This window comes from Gymnoscopelus microlampas, assembly GCF_963454915.1.
Source record: "Gymnoscopelus microlampas genome assembly, chromosome: 2".
Taxonomy (NCBI): domain Eukaryota; kingdom Metazoa; phylum Chordata; class Actinopteri; order Myctophiformes; family Myctophidae; genus Gymnoscopelus; species Gymnoscopelus microlampas.
The window spans coordinates 2234114-2249184 of record NC_139939.1 but is presented as its reverse complement, the minus strand read 5'-3'; the positions used below and the strand labels follow the sequence as shown (position 1 = coordinate 2249184).

General features: G+C 43.0%; 1 protein-coding gene across 1 annotated transcript; it reads left to right on the top strand.

Annotated features, from left to right (window-relative positions):
* Positions 1–9761: 9761 nt before the first annotated feature.
* LOC311034637 (piggyBac transposable element-derived protein 3-like) lies at positions 9762–11114 on the top strand (the record flags this gene model as incomplete). Its single annotated transcript, XM_084042558.1, has 1 exon — positions 9762–11114. The coding sequence occupies one exon, from the start codon at positions 9762–9764 to the stop codon at positions 11112–11114; it is 1353 nt and encodes a 450-aa protein (XP_083898684.1).
* Positions 11115–15071: the final 3957 nt, after the last annotated feature.

Sequence of the window (15071 nt, the reverse complement as noted above, 5' to 3'; positions counted from 1 at the left end):
AATAAACACACTCCACAGCAGGGCCACTGTCATCTATATAAGGCCTACCGGCCGCTGCTGCTGTTGCTTACGGCCATACCACCCTGAACACGCCCGATCTCGTCCGATCTCGGAACCTAAGCAGGGTCGGGCCTGGTTAATACTTGGATGGGAGACCGCCTGGGAATACCATGTGCTGTAAGCTTTTTTCATTTGGCAGACTGACTGAATGAGCAATCGTCATGTTTATGAATGCAGCACTAACTGACAAAATGTCACCGCTGAAAAATGTCACTTGTAACCTTTAGCAGCCCAGCCTAAGTAGAGTAAAGGAATAAACACACTCCACAGCAGGGCCACTGTCATCTATATAAGGCCTACCGGCCGCTGCTGCTGTTGCTTACGGCCATACCACCCTGAACACGCCCGATCTCGTCCGATCTCGGAAGCTAAGCAGGGTCCGGCCTGGTTAGTACTTGGATGGGAGAACGCCTGGGAATACCAGGTGCTGTAAGCTTTTTTCATTTGGCAGACTGACTGAATGAGCAATCGTCATGTTTATGAATGCAGCACTAACTAACAAAATGTCACCGCTGAAAAATGTCACTTGTAACCTTTAGCAGCCCAGCCTAAGTAGAGTAAAGGAATAAACACACTCCACAGCAGGGCCACTGTCATCTATATAAGGCCTACCGGCCGCTGCTGCTGTTGCTTACGGCCATACCACCCTGAACACGCTCACAACGCGTTGAACGGCGACCAGATGTAGATCTGTAGATCTGTTCATTTTGGTAACCATAGCACCGGTCTGTTTTGGCATTCAGGAAGTTGCCATATGTTATTGGATGCATGTTATAATGTCATAATAACAATAATAATAATAATTATTATTATTATTATAATTAATATAAAAATAATAATGATAATAATAATAATAATAAGTATTATTATTATTATTATTCAATATATTATTCATGTCACATCACAAGAAAAGGACAAGAAATATAAAATTACATTAAAAGATATATAATAATATATACTGTATATATACTGGGGGGGGGGGGGGGCAATTGTAATGGAAGAAAATCTTCACAGTCTAATGTTGGCAGGTATGATGTCTCCCCGGGATCCAAACTAGTTTTAGAAAGTATTTATTTAATGCCGAACAAAGGCCACACCTGAAGTTCCTCTACGTGGCCTTCAACAAGTCAGTGGCCGAAGAGGCACAGGACTATCCACTCCATTTTCAAACTGTCTGGCCTCAAACCCCTAGTCATTGCAGTCATCTATAGACCCCCCAAGCTAAACCCCTCTTTTTTTCTCCGACCTGTCAGGGTTCCTCACCCAACTCCATATATATATATATATATATATATCTTAGGCTGGGCTGCTAAAGGTTAGAAGTGGCATTTTCCAGCAGTGACAGGCGGTCAGTCACTTGGGCACGCCATTGAAGCAGGCACAGGAAATATTTTGATATATAATATTTTTACAACGGTGATCAGTTTGATGATGTTATCATATTTAAACTGGGGACCCCCCAAAATAATCATTTTTGAACTGGGGACCCTGTTTGACTTGTTTGACCCTTGTTGCCCAGATAAATATTGTGAAATTGCACATTTGTAAATATTGTAGATAGTTATGTAAAGGTTTTTCTGTTGCCTTTCCTGTCTGTGTGCGTCATTAAAAAGTTACAATGTTAACACTTTAGTCATTATTTTATCCTTTCATATAATGACATACATGGTAAAGGATTGTAGGGTTGGTTGAATTGATGGTAGCTTGGGGAGTTTATCAAATGTAATATATACATTGAAGTGTTATTCTTTGTGTCTTGGCATCCATATTCTGGGGGTGCAGATCTACAAGATCCCAATTCAATCGATTGCTGTTGTTCTAACTATAATGAGGTCTACATTATTCTATCATTTGAACTTTAGTTCTGTTACACTAAATATTGTTGCTTGAAGTATCCTGAGTATTTCCATCTTTGTTTCTCTATAGTTTGACTCCACTATACTTCCGACCAAATACCAAATATTGTACATACTTCACTATTTGACACCTAGCAACTAAGTAATGACATCATTGGTTATTTGATTCTTAATTTTAATGATAGAAAACCTACAATAACAATTTGAGTCCCAGGTTACACTTCGGCGATTTGAAAAAAGCCAAGCTACAATGCAATGTGTTGTGTGCTTGTAGATGTGCTATTTTCAAAAGCTAATTTCCTCTCAAATGCATTCTGAGCACATGGTATTTTCTAAGCTAAATGTTAGCTTGCATTTAGATTGATAAACCATGTTTCTGTTAATCAAGTGTGAAAACTGCAATGTGTTGAGGACGTGAAATGATAAGGATGTCCAGTTAGTAAACCAGTTTCACAATAGGATGGTACATTGATTATTACAAAATAATCATATTTGAACTGGGGCCCCCCCCAAAATAATCATTTGACCTGGTGACCCCTCAAAATAATCATATTTGAACTGCAGGGACCCCCCAAACCGACAAGCACTTTGGAAGTGTAGGAGTTGAGGCATTACATTTAGTTTGACTAGGTTCCACAGATGAATGTTGTGAAAAAAGGCTGCGAGGCGTAAACAAATGAAACAAATGAAATGCAGTGGGCATGCATGCAGAATTCATGCAGGTTGCGAAGAGAATGGAGTCACACACACACACACAGGGGGTATAAATACACAAGGACTAACTACACACAGGTGAACTGAACTGGACAATCAACACTGGGATAGGCTGAGGGACTAAGAGGACACAGGTGGAAACACTGGCCAATCACAGGACCGGTTAGACAAGACAGTTACAGAACAGCAACACAGGAAACCAGGAGACACTAGATACTACAAAATAAAGGTGCACAACAGAAAACCAGGCCCGACCCTGCTTAGCTTCCGAGATCGGGCGTGTTCAGGGTGGTATGGCCGTAAGCAACAGCAGCCGATAGGCCTTATAGAGATGACAGGCACACACACAGGCACACACACACACACACACACGCACACACGCACACACGCACACAGACACAGGCACACACACACACACACACACACACACACACACACACACACACACACACACACACAGGGTCGGTCCATTTGGTTCCACTCTCAGAGTTACAGACCTGTAAGGGTCCATTTGGTTCCATTTGTACACTATCAGAGTTACAGACTAACAGACGGACGGACGGACGGACGGACGGACGGACGGAAAGACAGACAGACAGACAGACAGACAGACAGTGAATGAATTTTGGACTAAATGACAGAACAAAATGCAAATGTCTGTAATTCTGAGAGTGTACAAATGAAATCAAACAGTCCCTTACAGATGTGCATTATGCAATGCTCAGTGTAGCCTAAGTGTTATTTAAAGGAGCACTTCACCCATGGAAGAACTTGCAGTCACTAAATGTTAATAATATTTGTAGTAGATAACAGTAGAAAAATTTGAAATTTGCACCCTATGGCCAGAAAAATATAGAAGTCTGTGTGTTTTACTGGGGTTTGACTTGACTGCTGCATTACTACAATGACCATAATGCTTTGGGGCACTGCCCTTCATTGTGGGAGGGGAGGCTGCGTGGGGGTGTGGTCTACATTGTAACTTCCCCTCCCAGTTCTCACTACAACAACATCAACACATGTTGATGTTGTCATCAACACATACACATTGACCACTGACCAGTGTTGCCATGTCTGCTTATTATAAGCGACTCTGGGACTTTGTAAATATTGGTAGTTGTGGGTGACGTTTTTTTGGGCTTGTTTTTAAATACATAAATAAAATAATTGTGTACTTGTCCACGGACCCTCATCTGAAATTATAATTTCTGCCAGGGACCCCAGATTTGTGTTGTTAAAATGTTTCAAAAATATTCCATACATTTAGCGCTTTTTTTCCTCAAGATGTCTTAGAAAATAGTCACATCTCACAAGATGGCAACACTGAATAGACTTCATGAATGTTCCATTCCGACTTCGTTTACATTTTTATTTACCCAATTTGGATCACAGAACACGACATGAAGCCATGTTCTTTCTTGGACCATGTGAAATCTGCCTCTTGTTGAACCAGTACACAGTTGGACCAGTACACATTGCAAGTTAGCTATATATACAGAAGGATATAACAGTCCCCAATCCCCATCATCATCGTCTCACCAGTGGCACTACTGCGCCAGCCAGGTGAAAATATTCAATCTTTGCTGCTGTTGTATTGTGTTCTGTATTGATTGCATCTTTTAGCAAACTAAATATTTCATGTGTAAATTAGCAGAGTAGCACTAAACGTGTGTTCAACATTCCTTCCCAGTTCCCACCATGAAGACAGTCCGGTGCTGGTGACGTCCATCTGGGACTCGGGACATCCATGGCGATGAGACATAGTCAACAATATAATAATAAAACAAAACGTTTCATACTCATGGCATGTGTGATTCCTTATTTCTGAGAGCATAATGTTTCACTATCATTTCCAGTTATATTCTTTGGGCTAAACTTATAGAAAACATGATGGGCATTACTTTCGAATAGATGACATGCTAATGTTCAAATACCTTGTCATACACAGCCTAATCGTTTTTTTTTTTTTTTGTTCAACTGAGACCGTGATGATGATGATCATATGTAGAAGTAAATACTAATATATCATGTAATGCTTCAAAATAACCATTATAGAATTGTGGGTCATACATTTTGTCATTATGAATGCAATGTAAAATGTACCATGAACAATGAGTACAGCAAGCAGGGTATAAATGTAACCGTTTTATTTAGAAAAAGAATATATATGAATATGACTATCTCATAAGGTGAGTCCGAGGTCTTTCTTCATCAGCAGTTCCTCCATTCTGTCCTGTTGAAAATAACACATTAGATAATTAGACTTGTAGATTAGATATCATCCGAGGTGAAGCCTAATTTATAGTAATATTGCATGTGAGCCGAAAATAGCAGACCCACAAGCTCACAAAGTGTCGAGTCTGACGCGTTGTGAGCTTGTAGATCTGCTATTTTCGGGACCCGTCCGGTGAGTCTATGGACGAAATAGCCGTGACACATGACTGTCATGGCGGCGCTTCAACCTGGTGTTTGCACTTTCTACATGTACAATCCGTACATCTACATAAACGTTCAGATTTCAAATATAAAGTGCTTATCCCATGACCACGGATGTTACAATTTGAATCGGGTGGGTCTAAGTACCAGAATCTTCCGTATTATTGAATAAAAAAGCATTTTAATCCGATCGGCGGCCATTTATTATGCCGACCCTATCGGTGGGGAGGTGTATTGCACTTCACATACATTATGTATCAATGAGAAAATGGCCACCGATCGGATAAAAATGCTTTTTTATTTAACAATACGACAGATACGGGTACTTACACCCACCCGATTCAAATTGTAACATCTGTGGCCATGGCATAAGCACTTTATATTTGAAATCTGACGAGAGACAAAGCATAAATTAGGCTTGTCACACAAGTGGTTTAGCTTAGCATTTGGCTAGCTATTGGAACGGTACGGTACAATGTAAAGAAGAATGGGCTGCGTGCATGCGTCTATCAGAAGTTACCTACACATCGTACACTACCCTAACTTTATTAATCTCTAACATTAAAGCAATCAAGTACAATTACACGATTATTATGTCAAGATGGCATAATGTTTACAGCAATCATACTTACTCTAAAGTAATCCATACAAACTGTGTCCACTGTCCAGCATTATTTCAGCACGCAGCCTGTTGAATTCCTCTGCGGCGGAGCTGCTCTTCTGTGTTTTATGGTTCAAATAAATATCTGTTGTGTTAGCGTTTCTCCAGTGGAGAATCTCCACTGAGTGTTTACCGACGCCATTGTACAATTGAGGAAGGGAAAAAAAGAAGGCTGGTCCCACTCTTTGGGAAACACCCCCTGGGGTGTGTGGGTTTGGTCTCACTGAAACACCATGTAGTGCGGACATAAGGTGAGCAGTTACTTCAGCGTCATTTGAGGCCAGCTTTGGGCTCATTTGAGGCGTGTCGTATATGAGGACACATACATACAGCATAGTCACACAGATACGGACACATACACATACACATACACACAGGCACACACAAGGCCTCACACACACACGCACGCACGCACGCACGCACGCACGCACGCACACACACACACACACACACACACACACACACACACACACACACACACACACACACACACACACACACACATACTCATTCCAGGCCCCTCACACACACACACACACACACACACACACACACACACACACACACACACACACACACACACACACACACACACACACACACACACACACACACATACTCATTCCAGGCCCCTCACACACACACACACACACACACACACACACACACACACACACACACACACACACACACACACACACACACACACACACACACACACACACACACACACACACACACACACACACTCATTCCAGGCCCCTCACATACACACACACACACACACACACACACACACACACACACACACACACACACACACACACACACACACACACACACACACACACACACACACACACACATACATACTCCCAAGCCTAGACAGATTGATGACCCCCCAAACATTAACATACACACACACACGCACGTATCACGCACCCACATACACACACACACAGTATCTTATATAAGTTAGGACACACGCACACATTTACCCATAAAGCAGACAACACTACATGATTTACATTAAGAGTACATACATGCACGACGCATGTATGCACACACAGGCTCACTCCAATGCCTTATAGGGACAAATACTGCTATCTCCATCCATGCACGTTTGTCTAATCCACACACACTCACTCACACATGTATGCGCATCGCCATCACGCACGGACATCTTACCCCCACACATGTGGACAGTGAGAGCACATACATACACATACATGAACAACCAACATATAAGTACCTCAGACAGGACAATAGCCCCAGAGCCTTACCACGAGAACCTTGCTACGATGTACTAGAGAGAGACAGCCCGTTAGACTGACCATGTAACCTTTTTCTTCAATAAACCCTATTTTTATTGTAACTTCATTTTTGCCTGACTGACTCGCTCATTTTCATAGCCACCATCCTCTCCAAGGCCAGACTCAAGATACCACAGGCGTGAGTATCATCTCACGGATAGAAACTCTAAAAACACAGATACAACACAAAAAACACACCAGGATCATGTTTATGGGTCCTAGACCTCATAAAAATAGGATTTTTTTATCAAAATCGGTGAAGTTTCCCTTTAACCAAATGAACCCCATTGACTCAAAACATTCATTTCCTTTGATCTCAAACACGATAAAAATGTACTTCTTACCACTGGTCTTATATAGGCCTTATATACCTGTAGATGACAGTGGCCCTGTCTGTCTGTCTGTCTCACTCACTACCTACAAATAAGACACCAATAAGGTCAGCCGGTCAGCCACTTTTGACTGCATGGGACACTATGGTGACAATGCGGTCGAGGCAAGCAATGTACCCATTTTTATATGCACCACATCCATTGGTGATGTGTGCAATTGATTGTAGGTGTTGTTCAGAATAATAATGATTTATACAGAGTGGACTATGGATTGTCAGGATACCAGATTGACAGATTGTACTTGGTTGGTAATACTTGCATTCTTGCTTTGATGGTACATAATTTTTGTACATCGAATGTGAAACAGAATGATCAGCGGAATCAACACAGGCCAACTTTCCCTGTAGTCAAAGTCCACGCCAGTGTTGTTTGGCCTCAGTCTGTTTCATATTAACCCGTTCAATCCCACCGGTTACAATAGTGACCGTTCTTAATTTATTAGGCTATAAAATGTTACCGAATGATTCCTTGAATGCATTTCCAGCAAATATTGAAAAATAATACAAGATAAAGGGTCTCAATGAAATATGTGCAGTGTCACATGTTTACTTTAAATTGTCACATGACCAGAGCTGTTTACTTCCTGTCTGCATCAAGAGGAGAGGATGGCAGCATCAAAGCCCCAAAAGAAAAGGTTAGTAAGGTATCTTAACATAAAGATGGGACAAAGATTTTTGGTACACATCTTGTTTCAGGTGTCTAGTATTGGTGTATGCCTTTGCAATTACTCAAATTTGTTCATTGTGGTCATAAAACTAACAAACATGTCAACGGCAACAATAGTGACCGGTGGGATCATTTCAGTATGGTCATAAAACCAACAAACATGTCATGTCAAACATGTGTGGGATAATTACCATGGTTCTCAATGTGACGCATAGCCAGGGGGTCCGCGAAATAATTCGCGGACGCAGGGGTCCGCGAAATAATTCGCGGACCCCTGGGGGTCCGCGACACATAGCCAGGGGGTCCACAAAATAATTTCACAGATTAGTATTATTTTTATTATTATATATTTCTTATAATTATTTTTTGGTGGGGGGCTAGTGAAAGTTACAAGAGTTCTTACTGTATGGTGTGTGTGACATTGTATCTTGCTATACACATAATACACATAGCTAATTATTCTCCTTCTTCTGTGTTTTCTTTTAGTTTATCCCTGGCTCAAGTTCTAGATATGTTGGATGAAAATGAGCTCCCAGTCCCATGCAACATTGCAGTGATTCCTCAAAGTGAGAAAGATGCTGTCCTCAGTGATTGTGATAGCGATGGGTCAGACATAGACTATGAGGGGCAAACAGGCCATTTGCCAGCCAGGCTGTTGAATGCACATGCTGAACTTATGCAAGTAGATGAGTGGAATGATGACCTCATCACCACACCCCTTTCCCCCATCCACCATACCTGCTCTCCCACACCCCACCATAACAATGAAAGCCAGCCAGAAGACTCAAGGGCCACTAGCCACCGTAGGGGCCAGCAAGAAGACTCAGCGGCCACTAGCCACCAGAGGGGCCAGTCAGAAGACTCAAGGGCCACTAGCTGCCGTAGGGGCCAGCCAGAAGACTCAGCGACCACTAGCCGCCAGAGGGGCCAGTCTGAAGACTCGAGGGCCACTAGCCGCCGTAGGGGCCAGCCAGAAGACTCAGCGGCCACTAGCCGCCGTAGGGGCCAGCCAGAAGACTCAGCGGCCACTAGCCGCCGTAGGGGCCAGCCAGAAGACTCAGCGGCCACTAGCCGCCAGAGGGGCCAGTCAGAAGACTCAAGGGCCACTACCCGCCGTAGGGGCCAGCCAGAAGACTCAAAGGCCATTAGCCGCCAGAGGGGCCAGCCAGAAGACTCAGCGGCCACTAGCCGCCAGAGGGGCCAGTCAGAAGACTCAAGGGCCACTAGCCGCCGTAGGGGCCAGCCAGAAGACTCAAGGGCCACTAGCCGCCAGAGGGGCCAGCCAGAAGACTCAGCGGCCACTAGCCGCCAGAGGGGCCAGTCAGAAGACTCAAGGGCCACTAGCCGCCGTAGGGGCCAGCCAGAAGACTCAAGGGCCACTAGCCGCCAGAGGGGCCAGTCAGAAGACTCAAGGGCCACTAGCCGCCGTAGGGGCCAGCCAGAAGACTCAAGGGCCACTAGCCGCCAGAGGGGCCAGCCAGAAGACTCAGCGGCCACTAGCCACCAGAGGGGCCAGTCAGAAGACTCAAGGGCAAAGCTAGATGTGGTCAAAAATAAAGATAGAGTGTTCAAACCTTCAAAGAGGCCTACCACCGCTGGTATTCCAGAACACATAGTATACAGACCAAATGCTGCAGAATGTGTGAAACAAAGCTGCCCCAACCCAATGGATCTTTTCCTACTGATGTATCCACCCACCCTAAGAGAAATCACTGTTGAAATGTCCAACCTCTACTCCACCCAGACCAAGGGCAAGCAGCTGAATCTGAGTATGGATGAGCTCCTCACCTTCTATGGGATCCTCATAACAAGTGGGTACAGCACTGTACCAAGAAGACACATGTTCTGGTCAACTGACAGTGATGTACACAATGAGGTCATTTCAGATGCGATGCGGAGAAATCGCTTTGATGAAATAATGGCCTCAGTTCATGTGGTTGACAACACAAAGATCACTGATGACCCATTTTTTAAGGTTAGACCAATCTTCTCTGAGCTCAATCAGTCGTACAAAGTCATGCCATTTCAGGAATGGCTGTCAGTGGATGAGAGCATGATCCCATACTTTGGCCGACATGGATGTAAACAATTCATCAAAGGTAAACCAATTCGTTATGGTTACAAGCTATGGAGCCTTGCCTCATCCAGTGGATACATGTACCACATGGAGCCATATGCTGGATCGCACACTCTTCTCCCTGACACAGGGCTGGGTCAGGGACCCAGCGTTGTCCTCGGTCTGGCAGAGCAAGCTCAGGTGCCTCAAGGTTGCAAGTTCATCCATGACAACCTGTTCACCACACTTTCACTCCTCGATGAGATGACAAAAAGAGGATATGGGAGCTCTGGAACGGTAAGGCAGAACCGCCTGTTTGACGTCCCATTCACACCACAGAAGGACTTCATGAAGCTGCCCCGGGGAACCACTGAAGTACTCTGCCAAGGAGAGAAGCTGCTCGTCCGTTGGAAGGACAACAGTTGTGTCACAGTGGCAAGCAACATGGAAGAAAAATACAGTGAGACGACCATCAATAGATGGAACAGGGAGCGACGTGCCATTGCGAAAGTCAAACAACCAACGTGTATCAGCATATACAATAAGCACATGGGTGGTGTAGACCTTCATGACCAACAGGTTTCAAGATACCATATTTCAATCAGGTCGAAGAAGTGGTGGTGGCCCATCTTTGCATGGTCTCTCAACAGTGCACTTGTGAACAGCCACCTCTTTTACCGAGATGTCATCGGAGGGACCATCGACCTGCTAACCTTCTCACGCATCGTCGCACAGTCTCTTATGCAAAGGTTTGGCACGAAACCACTGAGCCACGGAAGGAGATCTCTAGTGGCTGCTTCTGTTGAATATCAGGCAAGATATGATAATGCTTCGCACTGGCCAATAAACACAACGCAGCGTTTCCACAGATGCCGTCGTTGTGACAAACGCACTACCTATGCATGTGAGAAATGCAAGGCACCACTACACATTGAGTGCTTCAAGATGTACCATCAAGTGTAAGAGTGAATGAAAAAGTGTCTTCACTTGAAAACATGTTCTAATGGCTACCTCTAGCCTATTTGATTTTGTTGTTCAGTCAGTGTAAGTCTCTGCTTAAAGTATGTTCAAATGACTACCTCTATCCTAAATGTTCCATTCACATTAGCGTATTCAATGTTAGTGAATACTACCCTAAACCTGAATGTGTTAAAATGTATGTTGCACTGAAGTAAGTTGCACTAAAGTTACAATGTTGAAATACCTGAATGATTGTTGTTTTTGTCTTTGCTCTCAATATTCATATTGGTGCCCTCAGTATTCATATTGGTGTCGTATAAGGCTTTTTAGTCTGAAACTAGAAAAAGTGCTCCTCGGAGCACAGGTCTCCACCAGGTCAGGTACGTTATTGTGGCCTCCTGGTGGCGCTATAATAGGCCAAAGTCAAAAGGGTGCCATTTCTTCTTAGGCCTTTCACGGCAATCGGACACTGCATTCATGATTTGAGGCATTTTGTGCCAAAAAGGTGTTTTGCTAAATTAGACCTGCTGGTGGCGCTATAACAGGCCAATGTGAAAAGGGTGGAAAATCTGACAGATCTGGGTTGATCACATTACTATAGAGATACTGTGTACCGTTTTGCATGACGGTTGGATAAAATCTGTAGGAGTAATATTAAAAAATGGGTTTTGCACAAATCGGCCTCCTGGTGGCGCTATAACAGGGCCATGTTAAAAAATTGGGGCAGAGGTTCTGAATTGGCATCCAGGGAGTGTGTGTGCACAGTTTCGCAGTGACCGGTCCAACGGTGCCAGAGATTAGCTGTCCGCAGACCGACAGGACACACGGACGGACGGACAAACAGGGGGCAAAACATACTCTCTTGCCATGCCTTGCGGCCTGGCGGAGACAAAAATGTTCACACTACTACAATGTGAACATTTGGTGTCAATGCTGGGAGTCCCAGTGTCATACTTTTAAATATGGTAATAAACTGGCCTTTGGTGTAAGATTTTCATGACTCTGTAGGATAACTATATTTACTATACACTCTTTAAATGGTTGATACAACACATTATCCCACCGGTCACAATTGTGACCGGTTATAAAACACACTTTTTCACCTACTTTTCCATTAAAAAATCTAAAAATGATGATTGATTATTTCAAAGGGTTACTAATGACACAATATTTGGATGTTTTTATGTCTGGGAAAAATTCGGGATTAAACGGGTTAAGCAGAACCCTTCTAGCTGTGTCTTCCTATAGTGTAATGGAGAGTAGCCTCCACTACCACAGTGGGTACATGATCCACACATGAGCGCACGCTAGCGCAAATTCGGCGCCTGGAAGTGGGAAGTCCCATCCACTCCCATGTTAAGTGAAAAACCGGAAATCAGCATTATTAAGAATAGCATAATAATACATGAAATTACTATCCAAAATAAATGAGAAGTGTCTTTTTATTAATTCTACAGTTTGACACACAAACGTGGGCTACAAAAAACGAAACATCTCTGTGCTTTATTGTCATAAATTCCACTCTTCTACCATATGAATCTGTCAATCATAGTTATTGATGTAATTCACACGTATGTCTGTATTTGTTTGTTTGTTGATGTGGGCAACGAGTCTCCTTTTAGTTTGTTTAATGTTTTCTTTACTGCTTGTCAGAATTAACTTACTTGCAGTTAACTATGGTATTCCCTTATGCCAGGGGTCTTCAACGTTTTGAGGCCAAGGACCCCCTAGCTGAGAGAGAGATGAAGCAGGGACCCCCTCTATGTTGTATAAAATGGTGTTTCAGATAAACTTTTGCTGCTCTTTTTTCTCTCTACACACCTATAACTCTTTGCCCAAAATAGCCGATCTACAAGCTCGTAGATCGGCTCTTTTTGGCTAAAGTTCTCCTCAGAAAAGGGACGCCCTAGCGTTCAAGTGGATAAAGTAAAAAAGAAAATAATTTCAGACAAAGATGGTGTTTCAGATAAACTTTTGCTGCTCTTTTTTCTCTCTACACACCTATAACTCTTTGCCCAAAATAGCCGATCTACAAGCTTGTAGATCGGCTCTTTTTGGCTAAAGTTCTCCTCAGAAAAGGGACGCCCTAGCGTTCAAGTGGATAAAGTAAAAAAGAAAATAATTTCAGACAAAGATTTGACGGACCCCCTGTAGCAACTCTGGTCCTCAGAGACTTAAAAAAAAAACGTTTATGTTTTATTTTACCGTACTTATATATTTTATATATATATATATATATATATATATATATATATATATATATATATATATATATATATATATATATATATATATATATATATATCAATTTTCAGAAAGCGGAAGTGATACATCCAGTTTGCAGTGAAAGAAATAATTGAAAAATCAATAAAAAATAAACCAGAACCTAAAGAAGGAATATAAAAAATATAAGAAATTGAATCAAAAAGGAGCATCTAAAACAATGTTTGAAAAAAATCTAATATTTTTTTGTAATATCTAAAAAATTACTCAAATGGTTTTAAGTGCTTGTTTCACCCACTTGCGAAGGTGTGATGCAAGAACTGACCATTCTATTATTGTTCGCAGACCCCCATTTAGGGGGGGTAGGCGAAGTTTGGGAGCAATTTGGGCCATTTTCAGAAAGCGGAAGTGATACATCCAGTTTGCTGTGGAAAAAATAATTGAAAAATCAATAAAAAATAAACCAAAACATAAAAAAGGAATATAAAAAATATGAGAAATTGAACGGAAAAAGGGGCATCTAAAACAAAGTTTGAAAAAAATCTAATATTCTTTTATAATATCGAAAGAATTACTCAAATGGTTTAGAGTGCTTGTTTCACTCACTTCTGAAGGTCTGACACCAAAAGTGCCCATTATACTATTGTTTGCAGTCCCACATTTAGGGGGGGTAGGCAAAGTTTCGGAGCATTTCGGGAAATTTTCAGAAACCGGAAGTGAATACATGGTTTTGAGTGGTTGTTTCGCCCACTTCTGAAGGTCTGACGCCAAAAGTACAAATTATACAATTGTTTGCAGTCCCCTATTTAGGGGGGGTAGGCGAAGTTTGGGAGCATTTTGGGCAATTTTGAAAGCGGAAGTGAAGAGGTCCAAGTCCGGGTTGGACCATCGAGTTGCATACCCTTCAAAGCCCAGCCAATAGGAAGACAGAGGGGGCGGAGCTTCAACACACGAAGCTCATCACCATTGGTTGCTATAGGAAGACAGAGGGGGCGGAGTTTCAACACCTGAAGCTCGTCCCCATTGGTTGTTACAGCTGCCATATAGATTATAGCAGGAGCCCTGGGGTTCCTGGGCTCCTTCCTGCCTTCAACCGTTAACATGGGAGTGAATGGGGGAGTGAGGATGATGACGGTTAACATGGGTGTGAATGGATGATGATGATGAAGAGTAAGTCAAGTGAGAATGAGTCTGAATTTGGGAGTGAAAAGGGGGCGTGGCTACATGTTTTTGCTAATAACGTGGGCGTGGTAACGCGAAACGGCGAAAAAAGTAATGCGGTAAGTGGGGCGGTCGTCCCGCACGTTTTGAAATATACATTGCGACTAACGAGTAAACCGTGTGGGAGGAGAAGCGTTTTGCGCGGTACGTGCGGCCAAAAGGGGCGGAGTTTAGCTGTTTTTTGCTAATAACGTCACCATGGTAACGCGTGACGGAAAATCGTTTCCGAGCACATCATTCCCGACCAAGCCGCACGTTTTGATGTATATATTGCGGCGGTAGTGTAAACCGTGCGGCTGTTACGGACGACCGAATATTTGATAAATATTAATAAATATGGAGGATCTCAATAAGTGTTTTGCCATTACATGGCAGGCACACTTAATGAGAATGTTATGTTCGACCATAAAGTCCAACCCCAGGATGGCAGAATAGTTAGCCATCCGTGCCACCCTGAAGTCCTGCTGCATCGTGTATGGACCAATGCGCAACTGGGCGGTGAGGGAACCCAGTATA